General features: G+C 42.1%; 1 protein-coding gene across 1 annotated transcript in view; it reads left to right on the top strand.

The window, feature by feature from the left end:
* The window catches only part of LOC130298197 (oocyte zinc finger protein XlCOF7.1-like), a 286,423-nt gene that overhangs the window by 185,120 nt on the left and 83,558 nt on the right, over positions 1-17,745 (top strand). Inside the window, exon 7 of the mRNA XM_056551114.1 lies at positions 7,152-8,249. Within this exon, the coding sequence (XP_056407089.1) occupies positions 7,152-8,249 (1,098 nt within the window). The remainder of the gene's footprint in view (positions 1-7,151; positions 8,250-17,745) is intronic.

Below are 17,745 nucleotides of genomic sequence, written 5' to 3'. Positions count from 1 at the left end.
ACAGGGACATAATACTCCCCCTTTATAAAGCATTGGTACGGCCTCACCTGGAATATGCTGTTCAGTTTTGGGCACCTGTCCATAAAAGGGACACTGCGGAGTTGGAAAGAGTGCAGAGACGCGCGACTAAACTAATATGGGGCATGGAACGTCTTAGCTATGAGGAGCGATTAAAGGAGTTACAATTGTTTAGTCTTGAGAAGAGACGTTTAAGGGGGGATATGATAAACGTATATAAGTATATAAATGGCCCATACAAAAAATATGGAGAAAAACTGTTCCAGGTTAAACCCCCCCCAAAGGACGAGGGGGCACTCCCTCCGTCTGGAGAAGAAAAAGTTTAGTCTAAAGGGGCGACACGCCTTCTTTACCGTGAGGACTGTGAATTTATGGAACGGTCTACCTCAGGAACTGGTCACAGCAGGAACAATTAACAGCTTTAAAACAGGATTAGATACATTCCTGGAACAAAATAACATTAATGCTTATGAAGAAATATAAAATCCCATCCCTTCCCCAATATCGCGCCACACCCCTACCCCTTAATTCCCTGGTTGAACTTGATGGACATATGTCTTTTTTCGACCGTACTAACTATGTAACTTCTGGGGGTGCAGTATATATAATGGGGTCACTTCTGGGGGTGCGGTATAATAACATAGTTCATAAGGTTGAAAAAAGAGCAGAGTCCATCTAGTTCAACCTATAACCCTAATGAGTCCCTACTGAGTTGATCCAGAGGAGGCAAAAAACCCTCAGACTAGAGGTAAAAATTCCTTCCCGACTCCAAATATCAGAATAAATCCCTGGATCAACGTTCTGTCCCTATAAATCTAATATAAATAACCTGTAATGTTATTATTCTCCAAAAATACATCCAGATCCCTTTTATATTCTTTTACAGAGTTCACCATGACACCTCCTCCGGGAGAGAATTCCACAGTCTCACTGCTCTTACAGTAAAGAACCCCCGTCTGTGCTGGTGTAGAAACCTTCTTTCCTCTAGACGTAGAGGATGCCCCCTTGTTATAGATACAGTCCTGGGTATAAATAGATCATGGAGAGATCTCTGTACTGTCCTGATATATTATATATATTATTAGGTTACCCCCTTGTTATATATACAGTCCTGGGTATAAATAGATCATGGAGAGATCTCTGTACTGTCCTGATATATATATATATATATATATATATTATTAGGTCACCTCCTTGTTATAGATACAGTCCTGGGTATAAATAGATCATGGAGAGATCTCTGTACTGTCCTGATATATATATATATATATATATATATATATATATATATATATATATATATATATATTATTAGGTCACCTCCTTGTTATATATACAGTCCTGGGTATAAATAGATCATGGAGAGATCTCTGTACTGTCCTGATATATTATATATATTATTAGGTCACCTCCTTGTTATAGATACAGTCCTGGGTATAAATAGATCATGGAGAGATCTCTGTACTGTCCTGATATATATATATATATATATATTATTAGGTCACCTCCTTGTTATAGATACAGTCCTGGGTATAAATAGATCATGGAGAGATCTCTGTACTGTCCTGATATATTATATATATTATTAGGTCTCCTCCTTGTTATAGATACAGTCCTGGGTATAAATAGATCATGGAGAGATCTCTGTACTGTCCTGATATATTATATATATTATTAGGTCTCCTCCTTGTTATAGATACAGTCCTGGGTATAAATAGATCATGGAGAGATCTCTGTACTGTCCTGATATATTATATTATTAGGTCACCTCCTTGTTATATATACAGTCCTGGGTATAAATAGATCATGGAGAGATCTCTGTACTGTCCTGATATATTATATATATATTATTAGGTCACCTCCTTGTTATAGATACAGTCCTGGGTATAAATAGATCATGGAGAGATCTTTGTACTGTCCCCTGATATATTTATACATAGGTATTAGGTGGCCCCTAAGCCTTCTTTTTTCTAAACTAAATAACCCTAATTCTGATAATCTTTCTGGGTACTGTAGTCCTCCCATTCCCTGTATTACCCTGGTTGCCCGTCTTTGAACCCTCTCCAGCTCCACTATATCTTTCTTGTACACTGGTGCCCAGTACTGTACACAGTATTCTATGCGTGGTCTGACTAGTACTGTACACAGTATTCTATGTGTGGTCTGACCAGTACTGTACACAGTATTCTATGTGTGGTCTGACCAGTACTGTACACAGTATTCTATGTGTGGTCTGACTAGTACTGTACACAGTATTCTATGTGTGGTCTGGCCAGTACTGTACACAGTATTCTATGTGTGGTCTGACCAGTACTGTACACAGTATTCTATGTGTGGTCTGACTAGTACTGTACACAGTATTCTATGTGTGGTCTGACCAGTACTGTACACAGTATTCTATGTGTGGTCTGACTAGTACTGTACACAGTATTCTATGTGTGGTCTGACCAGTACTGTACACAGTATTCTATGTGTGGTCTGACCAGTACTGTACACAGTATTCTATGTGTGATCTGACCAGTACTGTACACAGTATTCTATGTGTGGTCTGACCAGTACTGTACACAGTATTCTATGTGTGATCTGACCAATACTGTACACAGTATTCTATGTGTGGTCTGGCCAGTACTGTACACAGTATTCTATGTGTGGTCTGACCAGTACTGTACACAGTATTCTATGGGTGATCTGACCAGTACTGTACACAGTATTCTATGCGTGGTCTGACCAGTACTGTACACAGTATTCTATGTGTGGTCTGACCAGTACTGTACACAGTATTCTATGTGTGGTCTGACCAGTACTGTACACAGTATTCTATGTGTGGTCTGACCAGTACTGTACACAGTATTCTATGTGTGGTCTGACCAGTACTGTACACAGTATTCTATGTGTGGTCTGACCAGTACTGTACACAGTATTCTATGTGTGGTCTGACCAGTACTGTACACAGTATTCTATGTGTGGTCTGACCAGTACTGTACACAGTATTCTATGTGTGGTCTGACCAGTACTGTACACAGTATTCTATGTGTGGTCTGACCAGTACTGTACACAGTATTCTATGTGTGGTCTGACCAGTACTGTACACAGTATTCCATGTGTGGTCTGACCAGTACTGTACACAGTATTCTATGTGTGATCTGACCAGTACTGTGCACAGTATTCTATGTGTGGTCTGACCAGTACTGTACACAGTATTCTATGTGTGGTCTGACCAGTACTGTACACAGTATTCTATGTGTGGTCAGACCAGTACTGTACACAGTATTCTATGTGTGGTCTGACCAGTACTGTACACAGTATTCTATGTGTGGTCTGACTAGTACTGTACACAGTATTCTATGTGTGGTCTGACCAGTACTGTACACAGTATTCTATGTGTGGTCTGACTAGTACTGTACACAGTATTCTATGTGTGGTCTGACCAGTACTGTACACAGTATTCTATGTGTGGTCTGACCAGTACTGTACACAGTATTCTATGTGTGGTCTGACCAGTACTGTACACAGTATTCTATTTGTGGTCTGGCCAGTACTGTACACAGTATTCTATGTGTGGTCTGACTAGTACTGTACACAGTATTGTATGTGTGGTCTGACCAGTACTGTACACAGTATTCTATGTGTGATCTGACTAGTACTGTACACAGTATTCTATGTGTGGTCTGACCAGTACTGTACACAGTATTCTATGTGTGGTCTGACTAGTACTGTACACAGTATTCTATGTGTGGTCTGACTAGTGATTTGTACAGCGGTAGAATTATTTCCTTGTCGTGGGCATCTATGCCCCTATTGATGCACCCCATGATTTTATTTGCCTTGGCAGCAGCTGCCTGACACTGGTGACTACAGCTAAATTTACTGTTAACTAAGACTCCTAAGTCCTTTTCCACGTCAGTTGTCCCAAGTGTGCTCCCATTTAATATATAACCCCAGCCCGGATTTTTCCTCCCCATGTGCATTACCTTACATTTATCAGTGTTGAACCTCATCTGCCACTTCTCAGCCCAAACCCCCAAACTATCCAGATCCATTTGTAACCGTGCACTGTCCTCTATTGTGTTTACTGCTTTACAGAGTTTAGTATCATCTGCAAAGATTCCACCATCTTTACTCATTTCCTATATCTCCACCCAGTTGGCCCCAGCTAGAAGCCCCGCCCTCCTGTCCTTGTGGCCCTATTCCTGTTATGTCTTTACCTCTAATATGTCAGGTTCTTCTTCTCCTTCTGGTTCTCTCCCGAGTGTCCACATGTCTCCCCGGCCGCCGCCATCTTGTAGAAGGAGGTTTATAGAGAACTGTGGATCCAGGCTCTATGGTGGGGACGGGCTGCACCTCAATAGGTAGGGGGCGCTGTGCTCGGGGAGGAGATAGTGTAGATCAGTGGTTCTTAACCTGGGTTCGATCGATCCCCAGGGGGTTCGGTGAGTCAGGCTTCTTATGCACTACAAAATTCTCAGTTTTTAAACATCCGTATGAAGTTCTGTCTGAAAACCAGCTGAAAACGGCAGTAACGAAATCTTATACGGCCGTTAGAAAATCCCATTATAGTCTATGGGATTTTTCTCATATTCGTTTTAATCCATTATAGTCCGTTATTGATAACGGACGTTATTTTGTGACGGAAGATAGTAACGGGAGAAATAGTTCATGAACTATCAGTCATTTTACCAAAATATCCACGGCGAAACGGAAAAAAAAATCACTGTGCGACAAAATTGAAGAAAAAATTTCATTTTGTAACTTTTGGGGGCTTCCGTTTCTACGCACTGCATTTTTCGGTAAAAATGACACCTTATCTTTATTCTATAGGTCCATACGATTAAATTGATCCCCTAATTATATAGGTTGGATATTGTCGTACTTTGGAAAAAATCATAACTACATACAGGAAAATAAATATGTTAAAAATTCTCATCTTCTAACCCCTATAACTTTTTTTTTTTCCGGGTATGGGCCGGTATGAGGGCTCATTTTTTGCGCAGTGATCTGAAGTTTTTAGCGGTACCATTTTTGTATTGATCGGACTTTTTGATCACTTTTTATTCATTTTTTTATGATATAAAAAGTTACCAAAAATACACTATTTTGGACTTTGGCATTTTTTTGCGCGTACGCCATTGACCGTGCAATTTAATTAACAATATATTTTTATAGTTCGGACATTTTCGCACGCGGCGATACCACATATGTTTATTTTTATTGTTATTTACACTGGTTTTTTTTTTATGGGAAAAGGGGGGTGATTCTATATTTTATTAGGGAAGGGGTTAAATGACCTTTGTAAACTTTTTTTTCACTTTTTTTTTGCAGTGTTATAGCTCCCATAGGGACCTATAACACTGCACACACTGATCTCTTATACTGATCATTGTTATCCCATAGGGACCTATAACACTGCACACACTGATCTCTTATACTGATCATTGTTATCCCATAGGGACCTATAACACTGCACACACTGATCTCTTATACTGATCATTGTTATTCCATAGGGACCTATAACACTGCACACACTGATCTCTTATATTGATCATTGTTATCCCATAGGGAGCTATAACACTGCACACACTGATCTCCTATGCTGATCATTGCAGGGATCAGTCAGAGAGGCGGTCGATTGTCCCGATCAGCCCGACTGAGCTGCCGGGAATGGTTTACTTTCGTTTTGTTGATCGCCGCGTCTAAGGGTTAATAGCGCGCCACGGGTCCCGCGACCCCACGTTATAGATCGGGAGCGGACTCATGACGTAGCGGTACGTCATGAGTCTTTAAGGGGTTAAAGGGGTACTCCGGTGTTCCAGCATTCTGAAAGCTCAGAGGCAGTGATCATGAAGTTGTGGCCATGCCCCCTCTCACATGAATGGGGTGTGTGCGACATTACAAGGGGGCGTAGCCGTAACATCGCGACCACTGGAATCTGGCTTTTGTTTAGAACGGGGGGTGCTGTGGGAGATCCTGGGGGCCCCAGCAGCCGGACCCCGCGATCAGACATCTTATCCCCCATCCTTTGGATAAGAGATAAGATGTCTAGCAGTGGAGTATCCCTTTAAATCCCTTCATTCTTTCCCTCTAATACGGTAATGTTCCGGTTCGGATCACCTGTGTGGGTCCAAATGGAGGTATAGGTGCGGCTGGCGAGCCGAGAGCGAAAATCATTAAAAATAAAGGTTCCCCTTTTAACTTGGTTCCAGGAAAATTTCACTAACTTTATTAGGACATAAATCTTTCTATACACATTAATAGACAAAAGACAAAAATGTGATACTGTCTGCCTAGACAGGATAGGGGATAGGTTATAGATCGCAGGGGTCCGACCCGTGTGACTCCCCGCGATCTCCTGAACGGGGCCCCATTACTCTTCCGGAAGCAGCTTTTCCGACCCCCACAGGATGCCGCAGCTGATACCCCCCCCCCCATGGGATACATGGAGGGGGAGTGTCAGCTGCCACTCCATGCAGTGTCGGTGCGCCCCCTTCAAGCAGTCCCAAGGGTCGGACCCCCGTGATCTATAATGTATCCCCTATCCTTTGCCTGAATTCTCTGGCTGGCATGAGGATTATAAAGGGGGCGGTTTGGATGACTGCTCCATTATAACCTGCGGGGTCAAGTGGATTGGGGGGCACGGTCATTTGGTCCCTGACCGGGCCCCATAGCAGTGATTTTCCCTGAGGCTGTGTCCACATGATTGTCAAAAACTGGTGTCCCTGCTCCTTGTAAGGCAGTGGTGTCAAACTGTGGCCCTTCAGATGTTCCAAAACTTCAACTCCCGGGCATGCTGGGAGTTGAAGTTTTGCAACATCTGGAGGGCCGCAGTTTGAAGACCACTGCACTAAGGGATACCATGAGAGGGAAGCCTTGATTTGCCTTTTGGGGACAGCGTGCATCCTCAGACCTTTTGGTGTCCAGGCATGCTGGGAGTTGAAGTTTTGTAACATCTGGAGGGCCACAGTTTGACACCACTGTTGTATGGCTGCTCCGCTATCATAGTAACTATCTTTCTCCAGTTTTGCAGTAAATCTTATTTAAAAATGAAGGGTACAAAGTACTATTGCTTAGAAATGCAAAAATGTCCTGGGTTGTTAAGGGGTTAATACTGATAATAAAATCGGTGTTATTCTCTGCAGATTCTTGTACCAGGAGATCAGAGGAGAATCTTATATCTTCAGATTATAAAGCAGATGATGATATCACACAAGATACATATGAAGAACATTCCATTATCCCAGATACACCCTCAGCCCTTCACAGCCAAGATCTGTCATCTCATCCTTATATACAGGTCCTGTCTTCTCACTCATCACAGGATGTTCAGCAAAATAAAAGCCACAGAAGGGGTGTTGGACATCAAAGAGATTGTGCAGGGGAGAAGCAATATTCATGTTCAGAATGTGGGAAATGTTTTAATAGCAAATCACAACTTATTCAACATAACAGAACTCACACAGGAGAGAAGCCATATTCATGTTCAGAATGTGGGAAATGTTATACTCATCAGCCAAGTCTTATTAGACATCAAAGAACTCACACAGGGGAAAAGCCATTTTCATGTTCAGAATGTGGGAAATGTTTTACTTTTAAATCAGGTCTTATTGTACATCAACAAACTCACACAGGAGAGAAGCCATATTCATGTTCAGAATGTGGGAAATGCTATACTCATCAGCCAAGTCTTATTAGACATCAAAGAACTCACACAGAGGAGAAGCCTTTTTCATGCTCAGAATGTGGGAAATGTTTTACTCAGAAATTAGACCTTGTTGTACATCAAAGAAGTCACACAGGGAAGAAGCCATTTTCATGTTCAGAATGTGGGAAATGTTTTGCTCAGAAATCATATCTTGTTGTACATCAAAGAACTCACACAGGGGAAATGCCATTTTCATGTTCAAAATGTGGGAAATGTTTTACATTTAAATCAGGTCTTGTTGTACATCAACGAACTCACATGCGAGAGAACCAATTTTCATGCTCAGAATGTGGGAAATGTTTTGCTCAGAAATCAGATCTTGTTAAACATCAAAGAACTCACACAGGAGAGAAGCCATTTCCATGTTCAGAATGTTGGAAATGTTTTACTCAGAAATCAGACCTTGTTGTACATCAAAGAACTCACACAGGAGAGAAACCATTTTCATGTTCAGAATGTAGAAAATGCTTTACTCAGCAATCACATCTTGTTCAACATCAAAGAACTCACACAGGAGAGAAGCCAATTCAGAGCAGTAAATGATGTAGATAACACATCTATATATTATCCATGTACATAGGATATCTGACATTTATACATATATCATATACTGCATCTCCAAACTTGTTCCCAATTGTTAATAAAAGTTTTCTTTCTTATATGATTTATTATTCTTATATTCATCTCCACACACTGGACTTATAATAAATGTAATATTGTCCCTGACGTTGTATATAGGGAATGTAACGCGTCAGTGTTGTCCCCGCCCCCTTCTCATTATGATTATAGAGACTTTAATTCAAGGCATCAGACAGGATCCGCGCGTCTCCTTTGAAGATCGTCTCTTCTGAACATAAGATGCTGTAGATACTTTTTTTTTTTTGTTGCAAACTGTTTATTAGATTTTTTCAATTTTATAAGAACAGCAATAAAAGTAAGTTTAACTACATTGCACAGGTGTAACAGACATGAGTAGTGCAGTACCCACAGAGTCAAGAAAGTAAAACACAATAAACAGGTCATAATGGCAAGGTCATAAATTACTTTGATATCAACCTCTCCACTAGCATCAAATACCGGTATAAATAGGACAGAGCATACAACCACCCATGTGCACCGACAACACAAGACCAATAAGCTGACACACAAACAAACAGACAAGCAGAACAAAATATAACAATACAACACACGAAAAGGGGGAAGAGGGGAGGGGGCCAGGAAAGACAAAGAAAAGGAAAAGATAGAAGACCTGCAGACACATGTGAAACCCCAGGAAGCTCACTCCAGACCAGCTGAAAGACGAAGAGGACCAAGGGAATTAGTAAGGGACGCCAGGGAGTACCATTCAGTGTGACGGAAAAGTAACACTATGGCATCAATTGGGTTTTGGTATAGTGAGCGGACAGGAAAGTACGCCACTTTGCAAAGAATTTCCTCGCATTGTGTTCTCTGTGTCCAGTCTGTCCACCTAAAAGAAAGTCTTAAGTTCTACCACATGGGCTATGACCGGCATGGGAGTCTTTATCCAGTCACACATAATTATGCGCACGGCCACCAGGAGAATGACGTGGAGGAATTTTGGGATAAATCGTAGACCCACCTCCTCTGCAACAGAAAGATCAACAGACTGGAACAGAAGTGCCGGAGGAGTCAATGGAACCCGAACGGTCCAATACCTAGTGATATAGTCTCCAACGTCCCCCCAAAAGCTCTGCGACTTGGAACAGGACCAAATGCCATGATAAAACTCTGTGTCGGGAGTATTGCATTTCGGACAGGCAGTATGTCTGTCTGGGAATGCAGAGGTAGCCGGGATATTAAAGCCCAAGTAGCCAAAGTGCATAAGCTTAAAAAACGTTTTGCGCCAGCGCTCATTGATGACATTATCCGCTTGCGTACGTCAGGATCCTGAAGAATCGACTCCTATTTAGCAAAAAGTGTATGTTTGGAGACCTTTAAAAGACGGTCATTAAAGTATCTATACAAAGCCGAAATAGACGCCTTCCTAGTTTGTGGACCTACCTTTTCTTCAAAAGAGGAGGAAGACAATTTGGAGGACGGTTCCTGAGCCGGGATGTGCAAAAAGAGAGAAGTTGAGACACTTGCAGAAAATAAGAAGGCGGCAGAGAGAAGTTAGTAATTTCCTGCGGGCGGAGCCACCGTCTTTCCTCAGCATGCATCAACTGTCTTGCCACATTTATCCCCTTCCTACGCCAAACCTCAGACAAACTGTTCTCTCTGCCGTGGAGAAATTCCGGATGACCCCAGATATTGAGACGCCCAGATAGCAGAAAAGGTAGACCATAGGCCCTATGAACTGCTTTCTACGTTAACATCGTGTCCGTAATTACTAATGAATGCATTATATGGGTGGGAAGGCATGGGATGCGGGTATGGAGGCAGGAAACCAAATTCCAAGGAGAAGTGAGCTCTTCCTCCAAAAAATTGTTGGAATGAAAGCTAGACTCATGGAGCCAGTCCATGACATGTCTAGAGAGGCATGAGAGGTTCTATAAGCCCATGACATGTCTAGAGAGGCATGAGAGGTTCTATAAGTCCATGACATGTCTAGAGAGGCATGAGAGGTTCTATAAGTCCATGACATGTCTAGAGAGGCATGAGAGGTTCTATAAGTCCATGACATGTCTAGAGAGGCATGAGAGGTTCTATAAGTCCATGACATGTCTAGAGAGGCATGAGAGGTTATAGCCACGGAGGTTGAAAAAACCCACACCGCCATCAGCCCTGCTAAGCATAACTTTTTGTAAGGCAATTCGCGGGCGCTTACCCGCCCATATAAAGTGTGTGAAGGCTGAGTTTAGAGTAGTCACAGCCTTATGTTTCAATAAAACAGGCAGGGTTTGTAACTGGTATAAGAGTAGAGGAAAGATGATCATTTTCAAATGACATTTGCCTAGGAAGGAGATTGGTAATTGATGCCAGCGACGAAGCTCATCCTGAATCTGCTTGAACAAAGGGAGATAATTCAAGGTGTAGAGGGAAGAGGGGTCTCTACCAATTTTTATACCTAAGTAAATGATATGGGGCTTGACAAGATCCCCGGGTATTCCAAGGGTATTCCAGTAAGAGGTAGACCAAGAGGGTCCCCGCGGGAGTAGTTCACTTTTTAGTTGATTGATTTTATAACCAGAGAAGGTACCAAAATGAGCTAAAGTGGACACTCAGATTGGCTAGGAACATCAAAACATCACCCACAAAAAGGGTCAATTTGACTGTTTTGCGCTGGATTTCAATGCCCTGATACAAATCAGAGTCCTCCAGGTGACGGGCTAAAGGTTCCAGATTGAATAAGAGAGGGGACAGGGGACATCCCTGTTGCATACCTTTAAAAAGAGGGAAGGAGGGAGACAATATGCCTGTGTAAATTTGTGCCTGGGGGGGAAGCATAGAGACCCCCTAAAAATGTATGGAAGTGACCAGTAATGCCAACCTTGTCCAACACCATCCCAAGCCAGTCCCACCTGACATTATCGAATGCCTTTTCGGCATCAAGTGCCAGTAACAGTGGTTGTTCCCCAAGCTTAGGACGGTGCTGCATCCTATCCAGGACAGTTAACACTTTGCAGATATTAGTCACTAATGACCCAAAGCCCACTTGGGAAGGACCTATCAACAATAGCAGAAACACACTTAAGCGATCAGCAAGTATTTTAGATACTAGCTTAAGGTCTTGGTTAATAAGGGATATGGGATGGTAGGATTGGGGCAGGAGGGGATCCTTGCCGGGCTTTAGAAGGAACTTAATGACGGCTGTGTTTGAGTGCAAAGGCCAAGAGCCAGAATGCAGGAGATGGTTAAAGTAAGACGTTAATGGGGGCTTCACTTCATCAATCAAGACCTTATAAAATTCACCGGAGAAACCATCAGGGCCCGGCCCTTTCGCATTATGGAGACCTTTGATGTTCCGCCGAACTTCGTCTTCAGTGAAGTCTCCATTAAGAGCATCTCGGTGATCGGAGGACAGCGAGGGCAATTGAACAAACTCCAGAAACGTCTTACCAAATACCATATCCACAGGGGAAAATGTCATAATATCCTGGTACGTAGCGCACCGTGATGTACGTTTACTTTTATTTTTGGTTTCGACATAGATTTGGTGGTGAAATAATTGATGTTATAACAAAGTAAAATTGGTGGCGTATAAAACAAGCCTCATATGGGTCTGTAGGTGGAAACTAAAAGCGTTCTGATTTTTAGAAGGTGAGGAGGAAAAAATGAAAGTGCAAAAATGGAAAAACCCTGAATCCTTAAAGAGTTAAAGTTGTCCTCTTATGACCCCTATAACTCTTTTATATTCCAGTATACAGGACTATATAAGGATAATTTTTTTGTGCCATAATCTGTAGTTTCTATTTATATCATTTTGTTTTGATGACAATTTTGATCATTTTTTAATAAATTTTTTCCTGGTATATGAAGCGACCGAAAATCAGCACCGACCTTGTACGGCACTGACCGTGCAGTTTAATTTTTATTATATTTTAATTGGACATTTACGCACGCGGTGATATAAGTTTATTTTTGTTTACATTATTTTATAGAAAAATGGGAAAAGTGGTTCAAACTTTACTAGGGGAGGAGCTTATTCACATTTATTAACACTTTATTTTAGTATATTTTTCAGATTGTTTAGTCCCCTTAGGAAACGATTGCATGTGAACCTTAGATTGCAGTAGGGATCAACCGGTATCGATTTTTTAGGGCCGATACCGATACTCTGTGGAGGTTAGGGCCGATAGCCGATAACTTATACCGATATTCCGGTATAAGTTATCAGCTATTTATCTCCCCCTCCCACCGGCAACACCACTGCAGATCATTGATTTAAAGGGGGCGCTTTAAATCAATGAACTGCAGCGGCTTTTGCGGTGCTAGAGACCGCCGCTGTCACCCGCTTCTCTCCCCCTACCTGTCCTGGGGTCCTTCTGAGTCCTATCACCGCCACTGCGACCACCCCACCACCACAACACCCCTCACCACCGCGCCGCACCCCCCACCGCACCGCCCCGGCCAGAGACCGCCGCCGCTGCCCCATTGCCTTCCCCATTCCCGATTTTATAATTTCCGGGGCCCGGGGTCCGCGTTACTTCTGGCTCCGGCGGCGTCCTCCTGAGCTGTCACTGTGCGCACTGACTGTGACGTCGCGTTGAGGACGTCACTCGTCATTGCGCAGCGCACAGCGTAACACAGGATGCCGCAGGAGCCAGAAGTAGCGCGGACTCCGGGAACAGGTAACCGGTAACTGGGGATGGGGGAGGCAATGGAGCAGCGGCGGTCTCTGGCCAGGGCGGTGGTGGGGGGTGCGGCGTGGAGCAGGGGGCGGTGCATTATCGGCAAGGTAATTGCCAATAACGATAACGTCCAAAATTGTGAATATCGGTCGATAATATCGGGAAAAACTGATAATCGGTCAATCCCTAGATTGCAGACACTGATCAATGCCGTCATATAGAACAGTGTTATTGGCGCTCTATTACTACAGGCTGCTGAGGCGGTCTACTGTAAGGGAGCGCTGATCGGATGAGCTGGAAGACGGTAGGGACCCTCCACCTGTCCTCTCAGCTGATCGGGACCCTGCAATTTTGTTGTGATGATTGCAGGATCTAAAGGGTTAGTGTCAGACATGGGACCAATCAGTGATGTCCGTCATTAGTTGTGGGTCCTGGCTGCTGATAACAACCGGGACCCACCAGGTATGAAGCGTGCTCCGCTTCATTTATGGCCAGTGTCCTGAAGGGGTTAATAGATTCCTTACTATACCCTGTTATAAACCTCATATAGGTAAATATCCTCAGGTGCCACCATGGAGGATTTCCGAGCTCTTTATTATAATCTTCCTGACAACATGGCCGACACTACATAAACAATAAATCTCCATATAATGGCCGTCCTTAGTATAGGTTATTCATATAGGAAGAGTTATATGGGCTTCAATGTCTTTAGTCTCATCTCACCCTCTTGGACTTTCTTCCTAAAGGGCCGGTTACCTCATCCAAAATGGTGGATTTCATCCTTCCAAGATGGCCGCTTCTGTCTCAGCTTCTCACAGTCTCCATTCTTCTCCTTCCTGTCCGTCGGTCCATGTCCCTCCTCTATAATGAACCTATACTAATAGTCATGGGTGTGTCTATTATAATGGAGGGTGTGTCTATTATAATTGGGGGGGGGGGGTGTCTATTATAATTGAGGGTATGTCTATTATAATTTAGGGTGCCTCCTTTATAAATGAGGGTACGTCTATTATAAATGTGGGTGTGTCTATTATAATTGAGGGTGTGTCTATTATAATTCAAGGTGTCTCCTTTATAAATGAGGGTGTGTCTATTATAAATGTGGGTGTGTCTATGATTGAGGGTGTGTCTATTATAATTCAAGGTGTCTCCTTTATAAATGAGTGTGTGTCTATTATAATTGAGGGTGTGTCTATTATAATTCAAGGGGTCTCAATTAAAAATGAGGGTGTGTTTATTATAAATGGCCAGTGTGTCTATTATAAAGGGGGGGGGGTGTCTATTATAAATGGGGGGGGGTGTTTTTTATATAACGCACACAGATTCTGCAGCGCTGTACACTCATATTGGTCCCTGTCCCCATTGGGGTCACATGTTTTTGAAGTGTGGTAGGAAACCGGAGCCCCCGGAGGAAACCCACACAAACATGGAAGAACATACAAACTCTTTGCAGATGTTGTCTTCTGTGCTACAAGGTAACAGTGCAAACCACTGAGCCCCCGTGCTGCCCCATGAGGGGTGTTTATCCTAATATATATATATCTGGTTCATTACGAATCCAATCCTCCTCCCTTGTGGGCCGGAATGGTATACATTAGGTCATGGGTGTTTTCTTATTGGATACTTCATGTGTATATATGGTATATCCTCCCACTGTACTGAAATAGTATTGTACTATGTCATTAGATTCTATATATATATACATCCAGCACTGTACAGTGTATCTCAGTGATAACCTGTAACCTTGATAATGAGAACATGTATTGAGAAATATCCCATTACATAATATGTAACATATGTGAATAAAGAGCGATCTGTCAATCATGGCTGGTGGGGGCGGAGTAACTGCGAGGACCCCCCCCCCCCCCCCGATTCAGGCAGCATGAAAGTGATGAAAGTTCTAGAATCAGAACATTTTCCATACACATCATTATTCCCCCATGTGATCGTGTGGTGCAGACATAGAAGATAACTCACTTCTGTACGGCCGGGTTCACACTGCAGAATCTCCGCGGGCATCACTAGGACGGCACAGAGTAAGCGGATCTGCCGAAAGATCTGATCAGAAATGCATTACTGTCTATGAGGATGGAAATGCAGTCCGCGTGGTCTCCTAGTACCGCAAGCGGAGGGATGAGATGGATAAGGAACTCTGGGGGAGATTCTCAAAGAATTTTGCGCCAAAAAAAACCAATTTCTGCCAAAATTTTGACATGAAAAGTATCGGCCACATTTTCAAAGTGCTTTGTGCTGCGGCTTACACTGTTCACGTCAGTTTTGTAAAAGTGGGCGTGTCCACGTATATTGTCCGCTTTACATGATATTTGGGGTGAGAGTCCAGTTTACATCGAAAATTTCACTCCAGCTTTTTGATATCACAGAATTGGTTGTAGGTTTATTGTCTTTTTTTCTTAGTTTTTTTGGAAAAGGTGTAATTTAGGTAATTATTAAAAAAAGAAATAATTATTATTGAAAAATGTAATTAAAAAAAACCATATATATATCAAAAGCTGAACTGTGAGCCGCTCACCGATAGCACGCTCACCTCTCCACCTGTGCCCAGGGCCGACCGGTACCGCCTCCGGCTAAGTGCTTGTACGAAAAGAACAATAAGGTCCGGCACTAGAGTGATTGCAGGTAAAGACTGTTTGTTGCTTTATTGAAGATATCGCAGTACAAAGCTGGAAGTCTAGACTGCGATATCTTCAATAAAGCAACAAACTGTTTTTACCTGCAACCACTCTAGTGCCGGACCTTATTGTTCTCTTGTGAGATGTTTCTGACAGAATTTTCTGGGATATAAAATTTGGTGCAAAAATCAGCAATTTTGGTACCAAAATTGCCAATTTTGGCGCAAAAAAAAATCCAATATGGCTGCAACAAGAAAAAATGTTTTTTGCCACAAAGAAAAACAAAAGTGGTACAAAAATTAATGTTCACATATTTTCAAAGCAGCACAAAAGGCCTTTGAAATTGTGAGGAGAAAAAAAAAGGTGAATAATATCGCTGGAACAGAAATTACAGTATTAAATATTCTAGTACCAGGTGACGTATATACAGATGTGTTATTTTGATTCTGTTTGCATTTTGTATAACAGACATTTCTGTAGGTGTACAACAAGATGTGCTTTCCGAGTAAAACATTTCCCACATTCTGAACATGGAAATGGCTTCTCACCTGTGTGAGTTATTTGATGTTCAACAAGATTTGATTTCTTAGTAAAACATTTTCCACATTCTAAACATGAAAATGGCTTCTCCCCTGTGTGAGTTCTCTGATGTTCAATAATATTTGATTTAGAAGTAAAACATTTCCCACATTCTGAACATGAAAATGGGTTCTCCCCTGTGTGAATTCTCATATGTCTAACAAGCCGTGATTTAGAAGTAAAACATTTTACACATTCTGAACATGAAAATGGCTTCCCTCCTGTGTGAGCTGTTTGATGTTCAACAAGATTTGATTTCTTAGTAAAACATTTCCCACATTCTGAACATGGAAATGGCTTCTCACCTGTGTGAGTTCTGTGATGTTCAACAAGCCGTGATTTAGAAGTAAAACATTTCCCACATTCTGAACATGAAAACAGTTTTTCCCCTGAGTGAGTTCTCTGATGCTGAACAAGCCACGTTTTAGAAGTAAAATATTTTCCACATTCTGAACATGAAAATGGCTTCTCTCCTGTGTGAGTTCTCTGATGTCCAACAAGATGCTATTTCTGAGTGAAACATTTTCCACATTGTGAACATGAAAATGGCTTCTCTCCTGTGTGAGTTCTCTGATGTACAACAAGATCTGATTTAGAAGTAAAACATTTCCCACATTCTGAACATGAATATGGTTTCTTTCCTGTATGAGCTCGTTGATGTCCAGCGCCCCTTCTGTGACCTTTATTTTGCTGAACATCCTGTGATGAGTGAGAAGACAGGACCTGTATATAAGGATGAGATGACAGATCTTGGCTGTGAAGGGCTGAGGGTGTATCTGGGATAATGGAATGTTCTTCATATGTATCTTGTGTGATATCATCATCTGCTTTATAATCTGAAGATATAAGATTCTCCTCTGATCTCCTGGTACAAGAATCTGCAGAGAATAACACAGATTTTATTAATAATTGCGCCCATATTTATAGTCTTTTTAGTAAAACATTATAAGTGCAGCATGTGACATCATGGAACCTTTTCAACAAGGGAACCACCAGTAATGGCGGACATCAGCGATATCGCTGATGTCCACCATTAACCCCTTAGATCCCGTAGATCAATACAGATCACGGCACCTGTGGCAGTGCGGCGCTTGTAATCGCTGATCTGATTGTAGGTGGCACAGAGGTCCCCTCACCTGCCTCCACCGCTCTCCCGGGGTCTTCTGCACTGATCTGCCTTCCAGCAGACCAGAGCAGAAGATCGCTGATGATACTGATCAGTGCTATGCCTATGTATAGCACTGAACAGCATTGGTAATCTAATGATTGCAATAGATAGTCACCTATGGGGACATAAGGAGTTAAAAATAAAAGTAAAAAAAATTGAAAAATCCACCCTAATAAAAATTGTAATCACTATTTTCCCCTATTTTACTCAAAAAAGCATTAAAAAATGATAATTATTAAACATATTTGGTGTTGCTGCCTGCATAAATATCCGATCAAATAATGTTAATGATCCCGTGTGGTGAACAGCGTAAACGTAAAAAAGTACAAATAAATTGCTGCTTTTTGGTCACATCACATTCACAATTTTTTTTTTTTTTATAAAAAAGTGACTAAAAAGTCA

The sequence above is a fragment of the Hyla sarda genome (assembly GCF_029499605.1).
Source record: "Hyla sarda isolate aHylSar1 chromosome 1 unlocalized genomic scaffold, aHylSar1.hap1 SUPER_1_unloc_4, whole genome shotgun sequence".
Classification (NCBI taxonomy): domain Eukaryota; kingdom Metazoa; phylum Chordata; class Amphibia; order Anura; family Hylidae; genus Hyla; species Hyla sarda.
The sequence above is the reverse complement of the archived record's forward strand: the minus strand, read 5'-3'. Positions and strand labels throughout refer to the sequence as shown.